This window comes from Miniopterus natalensis, chromosome 8, assembly GCF_054644295.1.
Source record: "Miniopterus natalensis isolate mMinNat1 chromosome 8, mMinNat1.hap1, whole genome shotgun sequence".
In the NCBI taxonomy this organism is placed as follows: domain Eukaryota; kingdom Metazoa; phylum Chordata; class Mammalia; order Chiroptera; family Miniopteridae; genus Miniopterus; species Miniopterus natalensis.
The window spans coordinates 68,123,397-68,150,637 of record NC_142088.1 but is presented as its reverse complement, the minus strand read 5'-3'; the positions used below and the strand labels follow the sequence as shown (position 1 = coordinate 68,150,637).

General features: G+C 34.3%; 1 protein-coding gene across 5 annotated transcripts in view; it reads left to right on the top strand.

The window, feature by feature from the left end:
- The window catches only part of R3HDM1 (R3H domain containing 1), a 108,934-nt gene that overhangs the window by 14,285 nt on the left and 67,408 nt on the right, over positions 1-27,241 (top strand). Inside the window, exons 3-15 of one of the 5 annotated variants that reach the window (XM_087819881.1) lie at positions 163-204; positions 664-753; positions 5,015-5,129; positions 6,617-6,695; positions 10,927-10,986; positions 11,071-11,211; positions 15,487-15,595; positions 15,686-15,781; positions 17,735-17,772; positions 17,856-17,906; positions 18,015-18,241; positions 20,753-21,007; positions 23,698-23,849. In XM_087819881.1, coding sequence (XP_087676007.1) covers positions 163-204; positions 664-753; positions 5,015-5,129; positions 6,617-6,695; positions 10,927-10,986; positions 11,071-11,211; positions 15,487-15,595; positions 15,686-15,781; positions 17,735-17,772; positions 17,856-17,906; positions 18,015-18,241; positions 20,753-21,007; positions 23,698-23,849 — 1,455 coding nt within the window. The other 4 variants (XM_087819878.1, XM_087819877.1, XM_087819880.1 and 1 more) reach the window with 4 other exon arrangements.

Sequence of the window (27,241 nt, the reverse complement as noted above, 5' to 3'; positions counted from 1 at the left end):
TGTGCTTTTGGGAGAAATCAGTACTTTTTTATTTAAAACTAGCTTTGATTTCCTTGTTTTCTATTCTTTGTGCAGTTAGTTTCTCTGTGGTTTAGAATTATGAATTAAGAAAACTTTCCGTTTCAGTATGAAATTTAATACAAATCTTTCTTGTGTATTCAGCGGCCATTGCAGTCCTTTGGACAGACAGGAAAAAGGTCCAAGGTATAGTAAATATTTTGTGCTGGCATGCCAAGGGCCGTCCTTCATGCTTGATGAATCCTTGTTTTCATATAGCGCTGCATCAGTTTAGTTTTGTCATATTTTGTTTGGGGCAGAAAGCTTATTTTGTTTTATTTGGGGTTTTGCCTTGCCTAGTTGCTTTTGTGCATTGCTTTTGTATCTTTAATGGTTCTTTACAGAGAAAATGGCTTTCTCACCATTCTTTGGGTTTTGAAATTGGAATTATTCCCATTCTTGCTATCGCTGTAATTTTCAAAACTGCACTTGTTTGTTTTCCCTCTTAACAAAGAGTTTTAGGGGTAATTGATATATTTAACTTTCACATTTCACCTACGCCTGTATGTGGCAGAAACTACAAAGACTTAAGAAACTCTAGGGGGCTTTTGGATATACACCCTAGATTTGTGAAATGTAGTGTTAATTTTAAATACTTTTCTTTAGTCAAGCTCAAAGTTAAAGCTAGTACGGAGCCTTGCAGTATGTGAAGAATCTCCACCACCCCCTACAGCAGAGATATCACAGGAGAACCAGGTAAAAAAAAAAAAAATTATTATTTACAGACATGGTGGAATAACCTGCCTCCTGGAGAATATTTTTTTCATAAGGTTAAGTAAAAGTTGTATGTGCACTCTGAAATCAGTTTTTTTTTTTTAAAAATGTGCGTGTGTGTGTTATATATGTTTTTACTAAGAGAACTGATTTTATAATACTTGCACCCAAGATACACATGAAAAGTGGGAAAATCTTGTCACATCAGTCTAAGGTTTAGTATAATGATTTCTCTCTGGAAAAACTTAGAGATAATATAATTAACTGGGAATATGGCTTTAAGGGAGTTAAAAGTTATTTTGGAAAAGTAATAAAATTGTATTTTCATTCAATGTAATTGTGATGAAATTTGCACTTTTGATTTTGGCCTTTATAAGTTTGTCAAATACCAACTTGTGTGTGAAGAGGAGAGTACCCAAGACTTCTGCTTGATAAATTATTTTACTTAAACCTAAATGTATGGTGAAGCCAATTCTCATATTAGCTTGGCTCTAATAGTTGTCTAAAACCTCTAATTCCTTTTCTGTCTATGCTTATAAAATATAGAATTACTGAGGTTCAAGCAGTTTGTTTTGCCTTTTGTATTTTTAATGCTATGACTACTTTTCTGTTAATCTCAGTGTGGGTTGATCTTTGTTGTATGTTATATTTGGGCATTTTATACTAAATATGTTTGGACATTTTACCAGTGTTTGTGATGATAACTTTGGCTGTTAGTGGCTTGTTCTACTTTTTATGAGTTTAAACAACATAAAACCCCCCTATATCCCAACAATTAGTTTCCAAAGAATTGAGGCAACTTTTTGGTTATTTAAGAAGTATGACTAAAGAAAAAAAAGGCCATGAGAGAAGTTGTATATTTTTTAAAATAAATGGCAATTGTATATTTATTGATTCAAGCAAAGACTTATGCTTAACCTTGATTTAGAAGATGATGCTCTTAAAAGCCTACTGTAAATATAGAAGATAGTTGTTACATATTTAGAATATGTTCTCTACACACCTTTGTTTCCAAAATGCACGAAGAGGAACGTTTTTAAAATAGATTATTTGTCAGTTAAAAATACCTAAAAATCAATTTCTTTTGAACTGTGTTCAAGTGTCAGAAACATAGGGTTCAAAATTATTTATAATTTACCTAAACAGAAGAGAGCTATATATATTCTATAAAGTAGATATTTTTTAACAATAAAATAACAATTTTCTAAGACAAAGTAGAAATACAGTCAAAATATTTTACTAAGAACTATTGCCTGAGAACATTTTCAAATGTTAACCTTTGTTTTTTTCATGTTTGTTGATGAGCTGAAGAGTAATGATACACTCTGAAAGAAATTCAATAAAATTGTTTTGGAAATAACAATTTTAAAAAGTTCTTTTGTACAAATCAGAGTAAAGAATATGCCTGTTCAGGGTGGAGCGGAGGACAATATAATGTGGGGGTTTTTTATTTATTTATTTCTTCTGTTGTCCAAAATGTTACACCGCCTTAGCCCCATGGAATAATTAGTCCAAGGAGATTGAGAAAATGAGAAGGGTCAGGCATTCATAAGACTGTTAATACTGAAAAATGCATTCTTTTTGAGAAAAATTGTAATGTGATTTTTTTTTTTTCTAGTACATTTTACCTATCTGAAAAATATTGGGGTGACATTCTTACAGTGCTACATAAATTTAGCTAATGAAAATTTATATGAGAAAAAAATAATATCAGGAGTATATGTTGTAAATTAATGTATATACTATTGATCTCATATCATTTTTGCATTTATAGATCAAAGAGCTGTTATTCCATTTATTACATTCGTTCTCAATTTCTCTTGAATACAGTCACTTTTTTCTTTTGGGATAATAACCACTTTTACCCTTACTGAACAAAAGATACTCCTTTTCAAAGTCTTGAGTTAAGTAAATTGCACCTGAATAGGAATAGGAAAATAAATTATTTCTCATGAAACATACTAGTATCTAATCCTTGATGTAGAGACACTTTCCAACTAATCATGCTTGCTTTAGATTTTTGAGGAATTAATCCAGAATAAAACCCATTATTCAAAAGGTTGAGAGGCAATAAAAGAGATGTTACTTGTGTCTGATGAGCACTTATGAGAGGGAAGTGACCTCAGTAACAAATGTCAATGGCGGAGTGAAGAAGGGTAAAACATCTCTGTGGAGATGTTGCTTGTTTATAATTGGAAGAATTTGTGAATACGGACCTCAGCATTTAAAATATGCCTTGTTTATTTGCTAATGAAAACAAGTTCTCAGTATCAACTCAAGACAGACCTCAATACATTAAGCCTACTAGATTTTTACATACAGTTCATCTTGATAAAATAGTTTAATATCTGTAATTATAATGTACAACTGTAAGAGGAAAATGTAGAAATGAAACCTGATAGTCATTGGAAGTGCCTTTTGTGATGGTCTAAATGTAAAATCTTTTCTTCCAACCTGGATTTCATAGATTATCCTTGAGCAACAGGAGTAGAAGCTGTAAGTCAGTAAAACTTCCAGTATTATACTTCCAAAACGTACTTCTGGGATTTGTTTGTAAATATCTACCTTAAAATTATTTTAAAAATAAGGAAAGTAGATTAGAAAATGAGTCATAAGACAACATGGATCGATCTTGAGAGTATTATGTAAATGAGATAAGTCAAATGGGAAAGGACAAGAACCATATCATTTCACAAAAAAGCAACAAACAGAAACTCTCTGCAGTAAACAGTGACGGCTCCAGGGGAGAGCCAGGACAAAGGGTGAAGAGGAACAGATAGACGGGGACTGGCCGGAGGAGACTAGATTTCCTGTGGTGAGCGCAGTAGAGAATACAGATACAAAGCTGCACACCTGAAATTTAGATCATTTTCTTAATCAATGTTACCCTGATAAATTTAATTAAAATAAAGGAAAATTAGTCATAATGAAAGAAATGATTTTCTAGTTGATGAATGTATGCAGTTTGGCAAGCAAGACAAAAGAGGGCATAAAGCAAGTTAAGTGTTCATTGTTTTAGTGAAAATTGCCAGTGTATAGCTTTTCCCTATATTCTGAGCACAAATCTGAACTGAGGTGGAAGGGGAAGCAGAATTGAAGAGATTAAAGTAGCAGTCAGCAACCCTATAGGAAAAATACTGTATTTGATATGAAATTTTTCTACCAATTACTATTTCAAATGAATTTATATGGTGTGGGGGGAGAGGATGTTTAATAGAAATCCTGGTGGCTGCAAGTTTAAGAACCCTGAAATTTATATTCCCTTTCATATTGACTTACTGCATTTACTACCACCACCAACCATCTCCCAGAGAAGAGAAGTAATTGATTGATGTTTTTCATCACTGCGGAACCACAGTATAACTTAGTCTACAACGAAGCTACACCTTTATCTTTAGTAGAAATGGTCTGGAAGTTATTCTACTTTTCTTTATTACTTTTACCTTTCTTTATGCCTTTGAATAAACAGAGCTATGTGACGTTTACCTTTTTAGGCCATATGAGTTAATTTTCAGTAATTCCTTTGGGTTCTGAAATTGCATGTAATGACATTGTTTTAAAAATGAAATGTAGAATTAGTTCTCATTTTCAGTCTTATACAGTATGGTTACTTTACAGTGAATTACTACATATCAGGAAGGAAAGCAATCTTTTCTAAAATCTTTCTAAACTTTGTGGTGATTGAGGAAGAACAGTGATATATAAATCTCAAGTAGGAAATAATGAAAGTCATGTAAATTTGGTTTTGGATATTTTGTACTTAGTTTTTTTATATGTCAAGAGAGTGAAGGAATATGAGATTATAGTGACTACTCAAAAAAAGTACTTTTTACCAAGTGTTGACTTCACACTTAATGTGTTCCTGTTGTAATGATTGATGATAATTATTAACCCCTTTGCTTGGCATCTCCATTGCAAAAATAGGTTAAGAAGACCTTGGTTATGATTCTCCAGGGCTTTTGCAAGTAGATACATTTAAACTATTATAGAAAACATTTATTTTCTCTAAAATAATTGTCAGGATATGTTTCAACTGATATATTCAACATTTTAACACATGCTATCTAGACTTTGATAAAAATGCTAAAAATATTTTTAAATTGTATTCTACTTTGAAAAATCTAACTTGATAAAATAATCTTTTTCTCTTTTTTCCTCCATACACTTTTGTGTTACTACAAATGTGTGGTATTAACTGAATTGCTTTATATTTTTATTTAAACTGATTTTTACCTTCCAACAGGAAAAAATTCAGATCCAGTTAACACAATCATTTGAAAAAGAGGAGAAGCCCTCAAAAGATGAAGCAGAAAAAGAAAAAGCCAGTGATAAGTTACCCAGAAAAATGTTATCAAGAGGTTTGCAATTTATTTTTGCTTTTTAAACAAAAGCTTAGTGTCACTGTTGGTAATTCTATCCTTTACCCCTCAAATAATCGTATATGTAGGATATCCTTATTATAAATGATACAGAACAGACTGAGGGATAATATAGTATTTGCTCATCCGGGCAAAATGGAATAACACAGTTCTGAACATTAATCAGTAAGACACTGTAGCTAAAAGAAACTGAAGCACATTCCGGAGTCACTGAGGAAGGTAACTGTCTTTATCTTTTATTGGTCTGTCTCATATTGAAATAATGGAATTACTATAATGTGAATATACTGATTTCACTAAAAATATGATTATTTAATTCCTTATAATACAAAGAACTAATGCCCTGGCCAGGTAGCTCAGTTGTTTGGAGTGTCATCTGGTTCACCAAAAGGTGGCAGGTTCAGTTCCCAGTCAGGGCACATACTGGGTTTTGGGTTCAATTTCCAGTCAGGGTGCATATGGGAAGCAAAACTCAATTATGCTGATCAGTATTATAAACAGCATAAGGGGAAGAAATAAACATGAATTTTTGGAGACATGTATTGAAAGCAAACCGTTAGTGATAGACCTGATCAAACCTAATTAAATTAATGTTCTTTCAGAACTAAAATTTCTGTGTACCTCTAAATAATTTTTTTCCACCTATGTTTACAACTGAACTAAGCTGTCTTAATTTGCTACCAATATAGTTAATTGTATAAATCGTTCTAATTTTTTACTTAAGCATTTTTTTTATTCTTTTTTTTAATATATCTTTATTGATTTCAGAGAGAGGAAAGGAGAGGGAGAGAGAGAGAGATAGAAACATCAATGATGAGAGAGTCATCGATCGGCCGCCTCCTGCACGCCCCCGACCAGGGATCAAGCCCGCAACCCGGGCATGTGCCCTGACCGGGAATCGAACCCCGATCGCCTGGATCCCAGGTCGACGCTCAACCGCTGAGCCACGCCCGGCCGGGCACTTAAGCATTTTAGAAAATGAGGATTATGGTAAGTATATAAAAGGATCTTTAAAGGATTCAGAGCAAATTAAACTGTCACGTTTGAGAGATAAGGTTTTTTTTTAAACCCTCATCTGAAGACATGCTTAGAGAAAGTACGGGAGAGAGAGAGAGGGAAAGAGAAACATCGAGCCGTTGCTTTCCATATGCTCCCTGACTGGTAATCAAACCACCTTTCGGTGCATGGGACAATGCCCAACTAACTGAGCCATTCCAGCTGGGCAAAAGATAAATTTTTTTATAAGAATGTTTCGTGTACATGCAGTTATATAAACCCATGTCTGTTCATTATATGGGAATAGAAAAATTGTGGCCATCTGAGTTCATCATAAATTTCCTTTTCCTACTTTGTTGATGTTTTTCAATGTGAGCCATCTCATTTTATTTAAGATACATATCGTGTGAAAGAAAAAGGGATTTATTTTCAAACAACTTTATACTACGTTTTTGTGTTGTTTTTTTTAGATTCCAGTCAAGAATACACTGATTCAACTGGCATAGATCTACATGAATTTTTAGTAAATACATTAAAAAACAATCCCAGGTAAAAATTAAATTTATAAGGTTTACATAGGTTTACATTGTTTCTGGAGTTCTATAATTTGCTATATAAGCTTTCCATTATGGAGTTAGAATATTAGAATAAGATTGCAGTATCTGAAGTACACCAGAAACATTGTAGATTCTTAGGGCTGTGATGTTGGCCTACTGTATGTACCTGTGTAAATATCTTTTTGCATTATGTATGTCACCATGATATAAAAATAATTTATGCTCTATAGGAATTTTGGGAAACACAGAATTACCAAGAAATTTTTACTCAATTACAGAGGTAATGTTAATCATGAAAAAAAAGAGAGAGAGAAAAATATTTTCACAATAATGAACTGAAAGGAATAAGAACTTAGTGTATTCATTCATGACTTTTTAAACTTGGTTAAACTCAGAATATTTGTTCTTTCTTAGTTTATAAACCTTCAACCCAAAGATTTTTAAAGTGCTTATTTGAGACACTACTTTAACTAATTGTGACGTCCTTTGTTTTACTATGGTAGTAGATAAGTAGATTTTAACTTTTTTGGCAGGTCATTGACCCCTTTGAGGTATTTCCCCACAGAAAGGCTCGTCCACAAAATATTTTACCAGTGCTTTCATGAGGTACAAGACTCCCAGATTAGGAATCCATCCTCTAAATGCTAGCTTCCCAGAGTGGTATTTTACATGCATTGCAATAAAACGAAAACAGTTTTGTTGGGTATGTGCACATGAAAGAAAACATGAACAGCTGTTTAGTCTTCACTTAGACTTAGTCATACCTCAAGATAAACCTTTATTTTAATCCAGGATTTATTGTATTCAGTACCATCTTGATTTGCTAGTTTACATTTAAGATAAACCTCCAAAGCAGAATTTCCAAAATGAAAAGTGATCTCCCTGTAATATTGATTGAAGGAGAGTATAGGTATGAGTGAGGAAGAAGATAGTCAACTTTGCCTGACTTTTTTGTTTTAAGTTTAAACTTATTCCTTTCAAAAGAAAGATGAAGTCATTAGTCCATTAAACAGGCATTTTCCCCCCCATTTTCATTTATCCCCTCTATGCCCTCTTCCACCTCCACCCCCCCACACACAGTCACCACACTGTTATCTATGTCTATGAGTTCTCTTTTTTTTCCTTTTTTGCTCAAACACTCCACCAATACCCCAGCCCCTATCAGAGCTGTCTACCTGCTCTTTATCTGTGAGTCTGTCTCTGTTTTGCTTAGTAGTTCAGTTCATTAAATTCCAGAAAATTTTATCCTTTGCAACAGCATGGATACACCTGGAGTCCTAGTAACTATGGGATGCTACTGGGAAGTCAGAGTTGCTAAAACAACCTTTAAGACAGCAGTGAGCAATGAAAAGTAGTCTTACTTGAAATGCCAGTAGTGCTCTATTTGAGAAGTACTGAATATGGCATGTTGAGGAGTAATTAAGAGGATTTGAATGCCATAATCAGATTTGTATTTTAGAAAAGTTGTTTTAGCAGTGAGGGACCAAGATCATAAGCAAGGAGTACTGAGACGACACCATAGAAAAAACTAGAGGAGAAATGACACATTTGGAAGATTTTCAGGAAGCGCCATGGCAGAACTTGGTGATCATTTCGATATAGAAGGGTATTGGGACTGTAGAGTAGAACAGAGTAGCTCCTAGGTTTCTGGCTGCGCTGACAGCTAGTCTCATTAACAGACTAAGTAAATAAGGGGCAAGCCTGAATGGAATAGATCAAGTTCTGTTATAAATTAGTATAGCTTGAGGTGCTGGAGGAAAGCAAGAAGATGAGGTCTGTTGGCAGTTTAGTAAACTGAAGGGGAACTTAATTTAAATAGTAAGTGGTCCAAATAATAATAGAAAATCCTCTGCGACTCATAGATGGGGGGGGTGCTGCATGTATATCAATGGCTAGTAAAAGTGATAGATTTCGGGGGTTTTCATTGACACAACAGGAATTTTTTTCAATGGCAATACATTCACTGAAGAACGTATCACATATTTTATGCCTGCTGTTTAGGTCAGACATAGGAAACCAATTTAATGCACTGTTTTGTGAATGCTGAATAAGTTGCCTGCCTCAGATTCCTTTTTTTTTTTTTCCTCCCCACAATAAATGTATAATATATATCAGGAAAGTCACTGAAAATTATATCACCTCAAGACAAATTGACCCCTAAAAGTTAGATGAAAAAGAGGGTCTTATAGCTAAGTAAGTCATTTTGGGGGGGAAACCCTATGAGGTAAAAATCCCCCTTCCTTCCCCAAAAAATTTAAGGAAAAAATATTAGAAGACATTTTGGATGAATTTCATTAATTCCATGCAAATACGTTTGTTGAACCTCCCCTATATAGTCCATATAACTATTATATAATGATCATTGTGATAAATGCTATTAAAGAAAAGTATGAAAGAACCAGAGTCTAAGGAAGAATATAAGAAGTTTTAAGCAAAGGAAACAGCATGTTCAAGGAAGCTAAGAAAGGAAGGAGCTTGACAGTGCAGGGATAAACCAAGGTGATGAGTTTTGTGAGGAAGAGGCAGGTGATGAGGCTAAGAAAGTGACAAAGACCAGACTATGCCTGCCTGGTGGGCCACATAACAGATGCTCAGTTCTCACCCAAGCAGTGGGGACCCTGTGGGAGTATTTAACCAAGGCGATGGCGTTATGTTCACGTGTATTTTTATAAGATGATTACAGATGCTTTAGGTAGAATAGATTTGGAAGGGGACAAGGGAAGATACGGAGAGACAATAAACTACTCTTGTATTATAGTTAAGCCACTGATCCTGATTGCTTGGATCCAGGGTACTGGCAGTGGAAACAGAAGAAAAATAGGTAGAAGGTAGATAAAATTTGCAGTAGTAATTAACTGCATAGGAGTATTAGAAAAAAGGACTATAACAGGCCAAAAATACTTCAAGTACAATATGCTGGGTGAGAGGTGTTGCCACTTACTGGAGTGGGGAATACTAAATGAAAACCAGATTTCGGGGCAGAATTGAATGTTGCTAGAATTTGTGTTAAAATGTAATCCTGTATTCAGCTTTAGATTTGAAATCACCACGCTGGCATGTTTTTCTCTTGATTTTCCAACTAGTACTTTAAAATGCACGGTCAGATCGTACTCAGTTTTATGAGACTTCCTTTATAATCAGAGGGAGGATCAGACTCGGGCTGGTATCTGGACTTTCAGGCAACTTAAGCAGGGAGCATCCTCTCCTCTACTAGAATTTGGGAGGAGAACAGTAACCTCTCGGCCTAGTTTTATTGATCTGTAAAATTGCAGGAACACAATTGAATGATCTGTAAAGCTACTTCCAGCTTTAAGGTTCTATGAGTTATTCTTTTTGTTTGTTTTGCTCCCACATGTACATGAAATTTGTAATGAGCACAAGAGTACTCTCTTGAGCCAAGTTCCTGGTGTGTCAGCAAGGAAGTCCTTAGGGGAGGGGTGCCATTAATTTGTTACAGCCTAAGTGCACTAAATAGGTCCCTAGTGATAAAGGAGTACCATGCAGGTATTCCCTAGAGTCATTTATTTTACCTGTTTGAGGCTTTTGATTCATTTTTATTTTTATGGGGAAAATTCCCAAGTCTTAAAAATACATAATAGCAATTTACAGAATGACTTAAAAAGCCCTATCCTTCTGAGTTAAAGTTAGTAATGTAGTGCATACTTCTCTGCTATAGTTCCATCCATATACTAGCTTTGGATTCCCATAGGAGTATTCCTGTTGTTACTGGCATTGCATGCTCTTTAGAGTACTGTTTCTATGGAGTTCTGCATGCCAAAGTCATGAGTCTAAAGATGTTTATTTTCCTGCTTCCACCTCTCAGCTTTAATGAGTAAGGAAGTGAAAACTAATATACTCTTATTATCCATATATATTTACAGAACAGACTCCAATACAGTGATACTTAGTAGATCAAAATCTATTTTAAGAACGACAACATGTTAATAGTTATTGAAGTTGGATGATGGCTATATTGAGGTTCATTACACTGTTCCCTCTATGTTTGTGTATGTGTGACATTTTCCATAATAAAAATTTAAACTAAGTCCTTTTATTTTTTAAAAACATTACTTTTTTTAGAAAGCATGTAAATATTCTAGCGTCAAGCTTGTGATAGTCCTCGATGTACAGTTTTAAGACAAATATTTAACAGTATAAATTCAACATTTATGATTGTTTCAGTGTTAAGTTTTACCTATAAAAGTCTTCATATTTTGTTTCAGGGACAGAATGATGCTGTTGAAATTGGAACAAGAAATTTTAGATTTCATTGGTAATAATGAGTAAGTCCTGACATTTAACACGAAAAGAAATTGTCATCACATTTCTCCTTGATTTGCTAAATTAGTTTTTTTTCCTACTTCTAGGTCTCCACGTAAGAAATTCCCCCCCATGACGTCTTACCATAGGATGCTGTTACACAGAGTAGCCGCTTACTTTGGATTAGACCACAATGTTGATCAGAGTGGGAAGTCTGTCATAGTAAACAAAACTAGCAATACAAGAATGTAAGTGTTAAGAAATGTAGGTACATGTTGTATGTGTGTGTAACAGTGCTTTCTCTTCTTACAGCACCTTTTATCTGAAGTCTGTAACATTTTAGCAACCTAATTGAGCTCCATAATAACCTTACGTGATTGGATCAAACATACTTTTAGCTCACTAGGTTCAAAATGCACCATCCCTAGCTGGTTTGGCTCAGTGGTTAGAGCATCGGCCTGCTGACGAAAGGGTCCCGGGTTCTGTTGTAGCCAAGGGCACGAACCTCGGTTGCACGCTTGGTCCCTGGCTCCAGTCAGGGATCCAACTAGTGGGAGACGCCACCTATCAATGTGTCTCTCTCACATTGATGTTTCTCTCTCTCTTTCTCTCTTTTCCCCCTCCCTCCCTTCCTCCCTCCCCCTTTCACTCTCTGAAAAGCAATGGAAAAAATATCCTTGGGTGAGGATTAGGGGAAAAAATGCACCAGTGTAAACTAAAATGAGGTGGATGAATGAGGACTGGTTCAAAAATACAAAAGCAAAAATGCCCTTAGAGGTCATAGTATCAGTGATGTTTGATACCATTCTCTTATGATTTTTAAATTAATGTAATTTAGATAGCTATGACCAACCTCAGGCAAATTATGGGTCGGGGGGTAGCAGATTTTGACACCATCACCTTTGATCTTCTGTCTGTTCACTGTCCTTTCCACCTCTGCTTTTGCTCATTTTTTGCTACAAATTTCCAGATGAGCCTATTGGTTAATACACTATTAACCATAATGTTGTGTCCACCTTCTGGGCTATGTGTAATTTACTGAGGACAATTTTTAAGGAGTTAGGAGAAGTCATTTCCTTTTAAAAGTGATAGCTCTGTACTATTGGTGAAGTAGATCATCAGTGCTAGCATTTGGGAGCAAAAGGCCCAATGAATAGGTACCTAAAATTATAGCATGTACACAACACCTCTTCTGCCTATTTTTAAAGCTGATCCTAAAACAACTAGTTGAGTTCAGCTAAAATTTATACTTTGGTGGTGGTCTGCCTATCAGTAGACTTTTCTATATCAATTTGTGTGTGACAGCAACGAATCTGTGGTATTGAGCAGCAGTCAACTTTGGAATCCATAAATAATGCTTTTCAATTCATTATTTTTTGCTTCTTGAAGCTAGACTTCGCTCAGGTTCTTAATCTATGAACCATTCAGTTTGCATGGTTATATTTAATTCACTGATGTCCTTTCTGTTATAATGACCTTTACCTTTATAGCTGCCATTTTGTTTGCTGCAACTAAGTTGTTTTTTTTCTATTTTAAATAGGATGTATATTGATGGAACCTAGTATTTTTAAATGATTGTTCCTACAAAGATTAAATTAATGAAGATAAATGTCTTTGAAAAGGATCCTGTCTTTCTTTAGGAATTAAATTTTACCTGCAAACATGAATCTGATTTAATTTTCCTCTGCCCATCCCTTAGTCTTTTTAAAATATCCCCATCGATTAGTCTCTTCCTAATTAGTTACATCATGGCTAAAGTAGGATAGTAACCATAACATATGAGTTGAACTGAAGGTGAACAGAACTCTAATTAATCTAACCAGTACCTTACAACATTACTCAGAGATGCTGGATACCCAAGCACATGCACATTAGCAGGCATTTTGACTAACATTTCGACTGGTGACTCTCTAAGGTTTTCAATACAGTGTAACCTCAGTTATTTGAATGCTATGGATGATGTCAGAAAGCTTTAGGGTTCTCTTCATCAAGGTTGTCAAAAGTTTAGCTAAACACAGGTGTTTATGAAGTGCTAAAAGAAGAATGGATCAATAGCATAATTATAACTAGACATTTCGAATCACTGAAGTTACACTGTATTCTTGTATCTTCTGCAATATGAAGAAGGTTGTAAATCAGAAAACCTTAGAGATCTGCTACACATTGAATAAAAACAAACTTACCTTTTCCTCATAGGCAGATTACCCGCTCCAGCCTTGAACCAGTGGTGTTGTGGATGTCAACAACCCGGTGTCCACTGGGGTATGTGAATGGAGCGGGAAGTTGGCGATTGCAGGGCAATAAATTCAGGCATCTATAAAAGAAAGAGGTAAGACAGTCTTAAGGTTAGCTGAAATGCCTGCTAGCGCTATTTGGTGTGGGAATCCAGCTGCTCTTAGAAAAGTTGCCAGGCCCTTGGTTATACCTTATAGTTCACTTTGGAATAACAGTCTCTCGCCCAAATACAAACTCCTTGAGTAAGAAAATGTGACTTTAAATAGCTACAAAAATAGTTGATGTAAGTAAACAGGGTAATCATGTGACAGAAATAGCGACTTGCTGCCATTGTCAGAACTGCATAGATAATCTTTTAAACTACTAAAGAAAGCAGTCTTTTTCTCATCAGTTTGGTCATGAAAGTGTTTTTGCTCTGTTTTTCTCTGTACTGTATATAGTTTTATGTGGAGATCTGCTCTCTGTTTCACTTATCTAGTACATTTTAAAATAGAGATTTCTTCAGCTTACTTAGATAATTCTCATTTTAACTCTTTTTTGCATGATTTGACAGGAGGTAGTTACAGTACTTTATCAAAAATTCACTAGGTTAAAACAAATATTTAGAAGTGTTACTTGAGTACCGTGTACAATGAAATATCTGGTCAGTTTGGTGAAAATGTCATTATTCAGATTTATTTGGTTTAGAAATTTCCTTAATGGAATTCATAATATATTATGTGACTGTATAATATATTTTGTAACTATATGTAAAAAAAAAACTACCTGGGGGTTCAATTGGACTTCCTTTATAATCTCTAAATATATTTTTATATGTCATGTATTTCAAACGAGTAATTCCAATTTTGTGAGAGGATAATATTAAACCAAAAGAGTGCTAGTGCTAGCCAGGTAGCTCAGTTGGATAGAGTGTTGTCCTGATATGCCAAGGTTGTGGGTTTGATCCCTGGTCAGGGAACATATAAGAATCAAACAATGAATGTATAAATAAGCAGAACAACAAATCTATGTTGCACTCTCTCTCTAAAATCAATAAATTGGGGCGGGGGGGAATTATTTTCCAGTGTTGAATGAATTAATTTAGGGAACTGAAATTTTACATAATTGTAGTTTTCCAGGGGCCACAGTCTTATGTCTGTCTTCTGGACCTCAGGAGAACTTGCAACATTTCCATAGAGGAAAGACCAATTAGTCATAAATATATTAAGATTTTATAATCATTACTTTAGGTTACAACATTAACCTCCAGCAAGAACTCTTTTGGCCCTATCCAGTTTGGTTCACTGGTCAGAGCGTTGGCCCATGGACTGAAGGGTCCCAGGTTTGATTCCGGCCAAGGACACATACCTCGGTTGCAGGCTCGATCCCCACGTGCAGGAGGCAACCAATAGATATATCTCTCACACGTCGATGTTTCTCTCGCCCTCCCTCCCTCCCTTTCACTCTCTCTGAAAAGCAATGGAAAAAAGTGTCCTCTGGTGAGGATTAAAAAAAAAAAAAAAAAGAATTCTTTTGTAAATAGTTTCAGTTAACATAAAACAAAGAGGTACCCTGCTGTAATTAAGAATTCTTAATAACTTGGTTGCATTTTGAAGTAGTCTTTTAAGTTGTCAATTCAACCACAAAACATTTGATTACTTTCAATTGTATAACACCAAACCTGGTATTATAGGAGTGTAACATGATACTGTGTTATACTTTTTTCTTTATCCCATAATTTTCTCTTAGATTTAGAAGAGGCAGTGCAAAGAAGACATATAGTCTTTGGGTCTTACATACCAGGGCTCCAACTATGGCTCAGTCACGTACTTGCCCTTTGACCTTCAACAATTGCTTAAGCTATTTGAATCTATTTTCTAAGAAATATTTATAATAATAAACTTCTAGTGGGTTTTTACTGTTTTAAGTTCTGTTTATTAATTCATCTTCAGAATGGCCCTATGAAGTATACACATAATAATTACCAAATACAAATGAGGAAACTAGGGAATATTTTAAAAAGTTAAGTAACTGCAAGTCTAAAAGCAACTAAATTGGTAAAGGTGAATATTTGAACCCAAGCAGTCTGATTCCAGAGCCCACACTGTATTTCATATGGTCTTTCACACATAACATAGGATGGTTATTTTCTTAGAATATTATCATAAGAAGTAAGCGAAATATCATAAATATTTATTAATGGCACCAGTGTCTTTTATTTATTATGTTACTTTTCATAAAATGTTATATTTACCTTTTCTATAAATATTGGGTATTATCTTTTTTGTTCCCTTGTTTTTGTTTTCTAGACCTGATCAGAAATTTAATGAACATATTAAGGATGATAAAGGTGAAGACTTTCAGAAACGATATATCCTCAAGAGAGATAACTCTAGCTTTGACAAAGATGATAACCAGGTAATCTAGTGTAATTAGAGCATTTTTATACATGCAGGACTTAAACCAGCAGATTATTTCCCCAAGAATTAATTGTTCTCTTTTCTTCAGATAAGAATACGTTTGAAAGATGACAGAAGAAGCAAATCTATAGAAGAAAGAGAAGAAGAGTACCAGAGAGCTAGAGACCGTATATTTTCCCAAGATGTATGTCTTGTTATATTTAGCTCTTCATGTTAGAATATACACTAATTGCATTACAGGGGCTCACTCCTCCCTTAATCTACTGATCACATTTTTAACCACATTCATTACATATCAAGTCACCTTTTAGAAATGTTGAGATCTGTTTTGTTCATGTTAGTAATTTAAGAGTATATAAAATACTATATTGCAGCAGTTAAATAAGTTTTTCAAAAGTCAGTAGCAGATTAACTATAGGAGTAATATACTGAACTGAGTATATAGTCTTTGTAATATTTTTTTTCTTCCAGGCCTGAGATTTTTGTAGAACATTGGTCACTGTCTACAAAATCATGTATACTCTAAATCCTGCTTATTAGTGGAATTTTCTTGATAAATAACTTGTATTTTTTAAAATAAAGCTAATTGAATTTTTTTAGATTAATATTTGTTTTCCACTTTGTAAGTGATCATATGAAAGAGATCTTCTAAGTGGTTAATTATTTTATGCATATATTCGAGAAGAGAATCGGTTTGGTTTTACTGATACCTGTTAAGCATCTGTTCTCTGCAGTGCTACTTACTGTTCAAGGATATATAAACATATGTAGTTTGTATAAACACTGCCAGAGATAGAAATTTCCTCTCTATTAAAAAAATAGTAAATGACATTAAAATCTAGGCTATCAGTTAAGAATTTATAATACTCATTCAACAAATTTTTGCTGGACACGGTAGAACATACCTATGGATAGTTACAATAATTTATCCCCCAAACAGCTTTTATATGGTAGATACTATCATTGTTTTTATTTTATAGGTAAGGAAACTGAGGCTCCAGGAGACTAAGTAAAATAGCCAAAGATCATACAGCTAGAAAATGACAGAGGTGGGATTTCAACCCAGGCCTTCTGAACTCAGAACCTAAACAAGATGTATTTTTCTCTAGTTTCTAAGATAAATAAAGTCTGTACCTCTGATGAGTAGCCAGACAACGATGCTATGGTGTGTGATTTGTGTAGAGACATAAAGGTAAAATAAGGACACAACAGAGAAGCACCACAGAACAAAGCTAAGGAATGAGAGTTAGCTTCCAAGAGGAGACCTAACAGACTGAAATGATCGAGTAGAAGGAACAGTATTTGTAGAGGCCCAGAGATAAAGGACAATTTGACAATGAGGAACTGAGAGATTCCGAGTACCTGGATTATAGCTAGGTGACATAGGAAATAAGGGAAGTTTAGATTAGAAAAATAAGCAGGGGGCAGATGACTTGACCCTGAAAGCTAGTTAAGGTAGGTGACCTTTTACCTAGAGCAGGGGCAGCAAACTTTTTCTTATAAAGGGCCAGATCATAAATATTTTGGACTTTTTCAAGCCATATAGTCTTTATTGCAACAACTGAATTCTGCCTTTTCAGTGTGAAAGCAGCCGTAGGCAATACATAAATGAATGGGCATGGCTGTGTTTATTTGCAAAAAACAACAACAAACAGTTCTGGCCATAATTTAGTGACTCCTCATGTCTGGAAAAGTAGTTAGAAGACTGTTGTAATAATAATACAAGCTGTGTTGATGCATAGCTGCTTGTCCACTGCTACAGCCACAACCAAAGTATAAGTGATCAAAATACTTGTTGAGTGAATGAGGTGGAATCTACAGACTGGTGTATATTTCCAATGTATAATAATAATTATGGGTTCACTTGTTTGGAAGATAATATTTTAATTTCGGATTAATTTGTACCACAAAAATGAATGGCTTCAAGATGCATATCTGTTAAAAGTAAGCATATGTGTCTCCAAGCCAAAATAAATTCCATTATCATTTATTTGTATACTTTTACAACCATGTGGATTTGGGGATGGGGATGCTTTTTAAATATTATTACATATGACTTTTATAGTCCTCATTGGTTTACAGGTGGCATTGTTTATTTGACAAAAGCTCAACTTTTTGTATCTATTCTTTTTTCTAGTCCCTGTGTTCCCAAGAGAATTATATTATTGACAAAAGGTGAGGGAATTTTTAACATTTGTTTTGGTAACTGTCTGACTGATGCTAATAGAAATAAGAATGTCTTATTAAAATGCCAACAGAATCCAAGATGAGGATGCTAGTAGTACCCAGCAGAGGCGCCAGATATTTAGGTATCGTAAACATGCTTTCACGCAGTATTGAAAAATTAAAGCATCTTTTCTTTATTCTTTTTGTTTTTGTCTCTATTCGCTTTTCAAAGTTTTCTTTCTAAATTCTAGGGTTAATAAAGATGCTTCAGGGAGATCAACAAATAGCCATCAAAGCAGCACTGAGAATGAGCTGAAGTACTCTGAGCCACGACCCTGGAGCAGCACCGATTCAGACAGCTCTCTCCGAAACTTCAAGCCCGCTGTAACCAAAGCCAGCAGCTTCAGTGGAATTTCAGTCCTGACAAGAGGTGATAGTTCTGGAAGCAGCAAAAGCATAAGCAGGCTTTCAAAAACAGGTATAAATATCTGTCTAGAACTGTGCAGTCCAAACATTAGTTTTCCTAATGTTGTCTGAGCTCTTTATGTTTCATATGGCTTACGTAATTATCCTAAAATATAAAATTCCTATCATAAGTGCATTGAGCACTTCCAGAGTACTTAAAAGAAAATGTTTATTGACATCACAGTTCATTCTCTACATGAGAGATATTTACAAACATCATTTAAAATAGGAATTCTCTGTTATGACATAAACTTAATGATGTTGGCTCAATGAAATATCATCTCTCTTTTGAGTACCCAAAGATGGTTGGGAATTCTTCTTTGCCTATAGTTGGAAGGCATGGTTTCTCACCTAGGATTATTTAACAGTGATTGCTTTTTCAGCTAATACAATCAGTTATTGATTGCATTTTTTCATGATAAAGTTCTTCATTTGCCACTCAAAAATGAATAAAATTGCTAAGAAGTTTTTGAGGAACTTAAAAACTAAAGAAAAATAATATTATTGCGAATGAGTGGAAATTAATAACACCCTCATTCTCTTAGCTTCTTTGCATTTCGAGTACATAATATTTATGCTTACAACATTTTCTCTTTTTACTTTCACATACTGGCTTCAATACTAAAAAAAGCTCATGTTTCTTCAGGATCCTTGTAGATCCTAGTTTTTATCCCAAAATAAACATCAGCAGAAGTGGCTCCCTCTTTTTGGCCTATTTGGGTCAGCCTACACGTTTGGTGGTGTACAGAAAACAGTTGAAGGGAGAGATAAGAATTTGAAGATGACAGGGTTGTTTTTTTGTTTTGTTTTAAATATATGTTTATTGATTTCAGAGAGAGGAAGGAAGAGAGAGAAACATCAATGATGAGAAAGTCATCACTGATCGGCTGCCTCCTGCATGCCGCCGACTAGGAATGGAGCCCACAGCCAGGGCATGTGCCCTGACCAGGAATCGAATCACAATGTCCTGGATCCTAGGCCAGTACTCAACCACTGAGCCACCCCCGGCCGGGTGACAGGGTATTTTTTTAATCCCTGACTATAGTCAATGAGTTAAATACTAAGACTTGCACTTGTCACATTTTTAACTTATATTGTAGCTATTAAAAATGTCTTGGTGTATATGATAGAATATTGCTAAAAATAGGTAAGCTTTATGAATGTAAAAAATATGCATATGTACCAAATATGTATTTATTTGAAAAACGACCCCTTAGTCTTCGTAACAGAAAAAACTACTCGTGTCATGAGAACAACATTCAGACTGCCAAATTAAAACATTTTTAAGAACATGTACTAATTATTTATTATCTGTATTATCTTTAGAGATATAAAAATAGTATTTAACTCAATAGGAAAAAATTATTTTTTTATATAGTTTTGGTCACATTTTGGCACAACTTAAAATAGAAGTTATTCTTCAGAGGAATTCTGTATAGTGTACTCATATTTATTTATTATTAAAGATTAATTCTCCATTTCAGAGTCAACTCTTTTTCAACCTTGATTAATTGTATACATTATCAAAATCTTCCCTTTTTTTTTATTATTCACCTTTAGCCATTATACTGAAAGCCTGTGACATTTTCTGTCTAGTGTTACAGAAAATGAAATCAACTGCAGTCATGAAAGCAGTTAAAAATAAATTATCAAATTAGCTTAAGTACAGTGAGAAATAAATTTTACCTGATGCTAATATAAGTACTTGGATATTTTTCTTCTTTTTTTTTTTTTTTTAAATATATCTTTATTGATTTCAGAGAGAGGAAAGGAGAGGGAGAGAGAGAGATAGAAACATCAGTGATGAGAGAGTCATTGATCAAGCCTGCAACCCGGGCATGTGCCCTGACCGGGAATCGAACCCCGATCACCTGGATCCTAGGTTGACGCTCAGCTGCTGAGCCACGCCCGGCCGGGCAGTACTTGGATATTTTTCATGCTCTCTTTGTCCCTTGAAAGGTGACTTTACATTATAGGAAGATGCTGTGATTATGAGCTGAAAATGAAATTCTTCAGTGAAACTTGACAGTTGTTTCTCTTGATAGAGGATTTATCTTTTATTTTTTATTCCTACACTATTCTTAATCTTTCTGTGTTCTTATAGATAAGGGGTTTCTGATATAAGAGGTTTGGGGCATTTGGCTGTGCTAAGTTCATTTTCCCGTGGGAAAATTATAATCTGTATATTCCTAGGTGTTATTCTGAAAGGTAAAATGTATATAACTTTGTTGTTTTGAGAATGTGGGAATGTGCTTTTTGTGATTGTCTGTGGCTAGTGTTACTATAAACGTGCTACTTGCATGCTTTGGCCATGACTTCTCTGACAACTTATGTGATCAGTTTGCTGTATTAAACTTGTTTATTGTGGGGTGGGAGAGCAAAATTGTACAGTAAATCAAAAATAGCCAATGCTTTTATGTGGTAACTGCATGTTATGCAATGTGAATTTTATTGTTACATATTTAAAACCTGCGTTTTTGTATGAGGTTTAAAAAATCCATATTTTTCATTACTCCTCCCCTAGGTTCTGAGTCTTCTGGTAGTGTAGGGTCATCTACGGGCTCTCTTTCTCACATCCAGCAGCCTCTTCCAGGTACAGCTCTCAGCCAGTCTTCTCATGGCGCACCTGTCGTCTATCCAACTGTCAGCACTCATAGTTCTCTTTCCTTTGATGGCGGCCTAAATGGGCAAGTCGCATCTCCTAGCACTAGCTTCTTTTTGCTTCCCTTGGAAGCGGCAGGCATACCACCTGGCAGTATTCTGATCAACCCACAAACAGGTTGGTATCCCGAAAAAGGTGTTTATTTCAGTTGAGATATCAGGAGTTATCTGAAAATTAAAGAATACGTGTTAAATGGAATGTCTGTGTATGTGTTGTCAGCTATTTCTCATACGTTATTAGCACTTTCCCTAGATCTTTAATAAAAACACTTATGCTAGAAAATGTTAAAGGACATATTTATATCAGAAGGTATTTTTCTTGTTAAATATCATCTCCTAGGCCTAACTGTAATTTAAAACAACTCATTTCCTAGAAATGAGACAACTACCTTTGAAAGAGCTTTATTTGATTAAACTTAGATAAAAATAGGTTTATTTGAGAAAAGATTTATTCTGGGGAAAACAGTATGCATTTCATGAAAAATGAGAAAGTGAACAGCTCTTACTCAGTATAGAATTAAGTGGAAAGAGCCTATAAATAATTGTTTTTCTGAATATGGTCATTGTTTTCAGTTGAGGAAAAGCCAAAGGAGATCTTATTAGTAAAAGAAAATAGGTAGTCATTATGAATTAATATTGACAACACATTTGCAGTTAGATAATTGCATATACCAAGCATTTACTATGTGTCATATATTGTATTAGGTACTTTAAATACATTATTTGTAATCTTTATGACAACCCTGTTTGGTAGGTTAAATTCCCATTTACAGATAGGGAAACAGCCTCATTTCATTGAAAGTTCCATTGTCGTCAAAAATGACTTATATAGAAAAAATGTGATCTTTTAAAAGATTGCGAAAAGTATTGATCTCTCTTCAAAATGACATAGCCCAATCATTTGGTAAGATAATGAAAACAACCTTACATCATTTGATAACCTTCCTTAAACATTTACAGACTTAGCTGATATGGTAACATCAACATGGTAGTAATAGACTAAGGTAGATACAGATGAAAGTATCAGGGTCTCTGAGTGTTCCTTTTGTTTGTTGTAGAGAAAACCATGGCTTTGAATTCATTGCCTTCAGATTTCATTTGCATCTCTTTTTTTTAAGATAAAGAATTCAAACATTTGTTTCTGTATAAGAATGAGTTGGCATAAATAACTGAATCTTTAGAAATTCAGTTTTTGCTTAACAGTTATCTTCTTAGCCCTCAGGTTTATTATATTATTAAATTTACTATTTCCTGGAACAGGGTATCAGGTGATTTAATATTTCACTGTTCCCTATTCTTTTTCATTCAAAACACATCATTTAATATATTTTTGGTAACATGAAGGATTCTGTTGAGTAGAGAATCACAGAGTGAGGAACTAATCAATCTGAAATGGAATTATATTCTTAATTTCAGTGAGTTCAAAAGTGACCTCTTTGCTTTTTGAGAAGTGGTACAGCACATCTAATTTTTTTTCAGACAGTCAAGTTACTTTTAAAAATGCTTTCACCCTAAATCTTCCTTACCATTTTATTTTTTAAATTAACAACAAATATTCTGCATGACTGGTTTTTAGTTATTTATAACCAACACATAAATTGTCAGGAAACAAACTGATGAAAATAATTTGACTTTGGAGGACTTTTCCCACTTGATAGCAATGGAAGAGTGGATTCTTCTCTTCCAAATATTATTATATGTCATAAGTTTCAAAAACAATAGGAATTTATCATTGAAGAAAGGATATTTTGAAGGCAATGTAAGAAATTATTATTCAAACTTCTCTTATTTTCTTGTATATTATTTCCATACTAATGGATAGCATAGTCAGTGGTCAGTTTATTTCACAGTCTTTTTTTTTTTCTTAAGTAATCTAGTGTATAGTGAGGACAAATATTAATCTTTGAATCTATATGTGTATTGGAAAAAAGTATCCAAATTGTTAACAATAAGATTATAGGGGATTTCTCTTTGATCTCTATTTGTTGGTTATTTTCTCATAATAAAAATACTACATTTTTAAGAAAGAAAACATTGTTTAGAATGTGTGTAGAGAAAGAGTAAAATTTACTGTTACTTAAAATATCCCCCTGACAATTAGTAAGCACTAAAAACAAGCCTCGAAATCAATATTAAAGTTCTCTCTAGTTTTCTCTCTTACCTATGACTAAATCTCACTGTAATTAAAAAGATTATTTTAGAAAATAATTTAGAATTTAAAAATTATTTACAACTTTTAACGAGTTGGAAGCTACACTGTCATTAAGCCCACATATGAAATTTGAAGCCATCATCCATATTAATTTTCATTGTTTTCATTTTATTAATATTCGCAGTGTGACCTATAAATTAGCTATTTCCCACCACCTAAGAGAGGCTAATTAACAATGTTCCAGCATCCCAAAGTCAAGCATTTTGTTCTTGAAACTGAAATGCATTACAGCACTAAAGCACCATAGTCTTATAACTAAACTCTGGAGCAATATGTATTCAGAATTCAGAGGTTTTTGGAAAATACTATGTACTATAAAATAACTTGAGTAGATTCTGGAGCAGCACCCTTACAGTAAAACACTACAGCAAACTTTTGAACATTTACACTAAGTGGGAAAGATAAAGACTATTAATAGCTTCATATAAGGTCAGACTTTGCCTCCTAAGCTAGGAGAATCTTTTGCTTTTCAAAAACTTGAGGCTTTGAAATTGTGAATAAGGATTGTAGACATGTGCTTTAAATTGTTACTAGAATGACCTATTTTCAAACTCTATTGTAAATGAATTTTTTTCCTCCCTTTTTAAATTTTTTAGGTCAGCCCTTCATAAACCCAGATGGGAGTCCAGTTGTGTATAATCCTCCTATGACTCAACCACCAGTTAGAACCCAAGTGCCTGGACCTCCACAGCCACCTCTGCCACCCCCACCACCTCAGCAACAAGCAGCTAATCACATTTTCTCACAGGTGCACATAATCCACGATTACATAATGCTAAGTTCACCTGCCTTTGCATATTTGAAACTAAATTCACTAATTATAATTGAGATAGCCCACGTAAGTATCTCTTAGAACTTTAGTATTATCTACCAGTGATGTCCCACTCACTACTTGTAGGAAGAGAGGTTAACTTCAAGGGCTTTTCAGCTAATAAACACAGACTTTATATTGGAAAAGGTAATTTTGTGTATCATGAGCCTCTGTGGTGAGTATTTTATCCCCATGTCACAGCAACAAGAAATAGGCGAGGCATAAAAACAAAGCTAAGATCGATCACTATCCCAAAGTGCATTTTTTTAAAATTCAGCAGACCAGCAATTTGAAGAAACTGAGTTGAGTTGCTCAAGTTCTGCACTGTACTCTGTATCCCACCTACCCTACAAAAGATCGAATTCACAGAAGCACTCGGTATCTTGAATTTGTTTAAATGTTCAGGATTTACACATAGATTTTCACAGTCAGGCTTTTCCCCTGTAGATGTGTTACTCATCCTTGCAGACTTTGATTATACCAGTGTGAATTCTTATTTCATTTTGTCTTAAAGGTTGTGTAACATATCAAAGACAGTTTGTACAGTTAGTTACACCTCTTTTTTCCTGTATTACCATCTAAAAATTCCCTTGATGAGAAAATGCAGAATAATTTTTTGATGTTAATCCTTACCCAAAGATATTTTTTCTATTGATTCTTAGAGAGAGAGGGAGGCAGAGAGAGGGGAGGAGAAACAGAGACATCAATTGGTGCCGCCCACATGCACCCCGGGGTTTGGGATCAGGCCTGCAACCCTTCGATGCACAGGCCTACGCTCTAACCACAGGGCCAGACCACCCAGGCAGAGTAATTTTTTGTGAAAGAAGTATAGCGATAACTTCAACTGGAGAAATTTCATTAGTTTTGCCCCCAAGTTATATCATTTGTGTTGCAGGGGTGAAGAATGTATGAGCAGTTCGATAAAGTTACCAGATATTTTGAAGGGTATGAAAATAATTGTTCCTCTGGCAATTAACACTCCTAATACTGGGCAAGGCAGTTTATCTAAAGTAAATGGACATTGAGGTTTTTGATACATTTCTAAGACCATAAATATGAATTCATATATGTAGAGGAAATTGCCTAAAACTATTTCCAATGACTCCCATATTCACTTCCCAGCCCTATTTGATTATATACACTCAGTTACATAGTAGACTACATAAAACTCCCTGTTCTCTGCCTTCGCTTCATTCAACTTGGTCCTGAAGTGTTTTTCTTTCATTTTGCTATCATGTGGTTGTTTTTACAGCACTGTGAAATACATAATGTATTCCACTAGGAGCTTTAGACGACTGATTTTCATTTCATTTAATTCAGTGAAAATAATGTTAGTCGAGTAGCTTCAAAAAATTCTAAGGATTTATCTGTGGTTATATATCTCTTAGAAATAACTTTGATTTTGTTACAAGACAATTCTACATGAAGGTGTAGACAGTTTAGTTGAGAAGTAAATGCCTTTTTGCACTGTAACTTGAAATCTCAGGGTATGCATCAAACTCTATGGCTCATTTTTCCTGGCATTGTTTCAGATGTTTTTGGTAATTCACCATTAGTTACAGAAATAGAGAATTGATGAACAGATGATACTCAGTAACTATCTTTGCACATTGAGATAATTCACAAAATTTCAAATAACTTAAAGAATGCTATGATTTCCAAAGCCTGCAGATGGGCTACATTTCTTGAAACCAGCTACTAAAATGGGTGTTGTTTTGCAGCCAGTTGCAGTTTAAGTAGGAAAAGGAAGTGCTAAGGCTTTTTCTTAGTTCTAAGTCGTATCAAAATTTTACTTTGATCAGCCAGTCTTCTTAGCCCACATTTTTCTCATTACCACTTGACACCCTGGCAGACATTAATTCGTATCCTTGGTGCTGATAGTGCTCTTCTTTATCCCTGAGCAGACTAAAACTTTTGTTTCATCCAACGCCTACATGGTAGATCGAGTTGTCTGGAAGAAAGTTATGTTTTAATGGTTGTCTGCCTTAATAACACATTGAATAGCCTGTACTTGGAAGTTCTAAAGCTACTATTCCTCATTTAGTGTGATATGTACTATCATCCATTAGGAAGCTTGCTAATTTCTAGTTGAGAGATCAGTGAAAAACCAGTGGCTACTTTATAGATCTTTCAGCTTTTACCTTTTTAGTACTTTTACTTTAATTCTAGATTTGTGTGTATGTGGGATTCTAAGCTAATATAAGCCTTTCATAGTTTTAGAAACTATTGCATTGATTTTGTGGTAAAAATGCAACTTACTGTTTATACATCTTAGTTATCATAAGAATTTCTTGTTCTTTAGATTATTCCCTGGGCAGTCTTATCCATTTAGTTGATTTTGCAATTTTAAAGTATTCTCTTTGGAAATATTCCAGATGGGGAGATTCGTGTATATACAATTTGACCAAAAGTAAGAGTTTTATTAGATAAAATTGCCTGGGTTTCTCCAGTGCTTGCTTGCATGACTGTCTATAGGTCACTTAACTCACCTTAGCCTGATTGCCACCTATAACATGGATTATGATAAGCTTTAAGCCAATATGTATATTACCCCCTTTGTAGTAAACTATGTAATTATAAGATTGGAAAGCTAAGTCAGATGTCAGTGTTAGCTTATAGATGGCCAGCTATGTTCTGTAAGATTTAGAAATTATTGAAATGTTTTTTGTTGGTTTTTTTTTTTAAACATGTTTTTTGAGTGTCCTTGGGAAACTTTTTTCCCTGAAATACAGGAGTATTCCATTAGTGAAAAAATTTCCAGAACTATTTTCTCAGCTTTTAATAAAAACTTTTAGTTACAAGAAAAATATGTTTATCTTCTGTATATAAAAGAGATGTGTTTGTGTGTCAGCATGTGCCTGTATGTATGTGTGTATTATTTCTTTAGGCTGTTGTTCTTAATGGTATCTCCAGTACATTTTTCTTTAAAAATTGCTAAAATGTAGGCACTTTGGTCCCAAAAGAGTACCACATTGTGCCATATCAAATAAAGGGGTAATTGGCATAGATATTATCTAAGTTATTACTGTGTGATAACAAAATGAGTGAGGTTTTAATTAGTGTTATATAACTAAATAGAGCAGCCCTTTCATCAAATCAAGAAGGAAGCATAAGTGGTTTTGCTTTTACCAACTTAAACCAAGGGTCTTGGTTAGATAATAGGATTTGAATTACCTGTTTTAGTGAATCTAATAAATCTTTTTATGAAGAAGTTACCTTTCTGAGGTATTGTGTATTAAATTCACGCATAGGTATATTCTTAAACATTTTACTATGTAGAGTTTCTTCATTTAGCATTGTTTTTGTAGTTTCCTATATTGTTGTGTTGA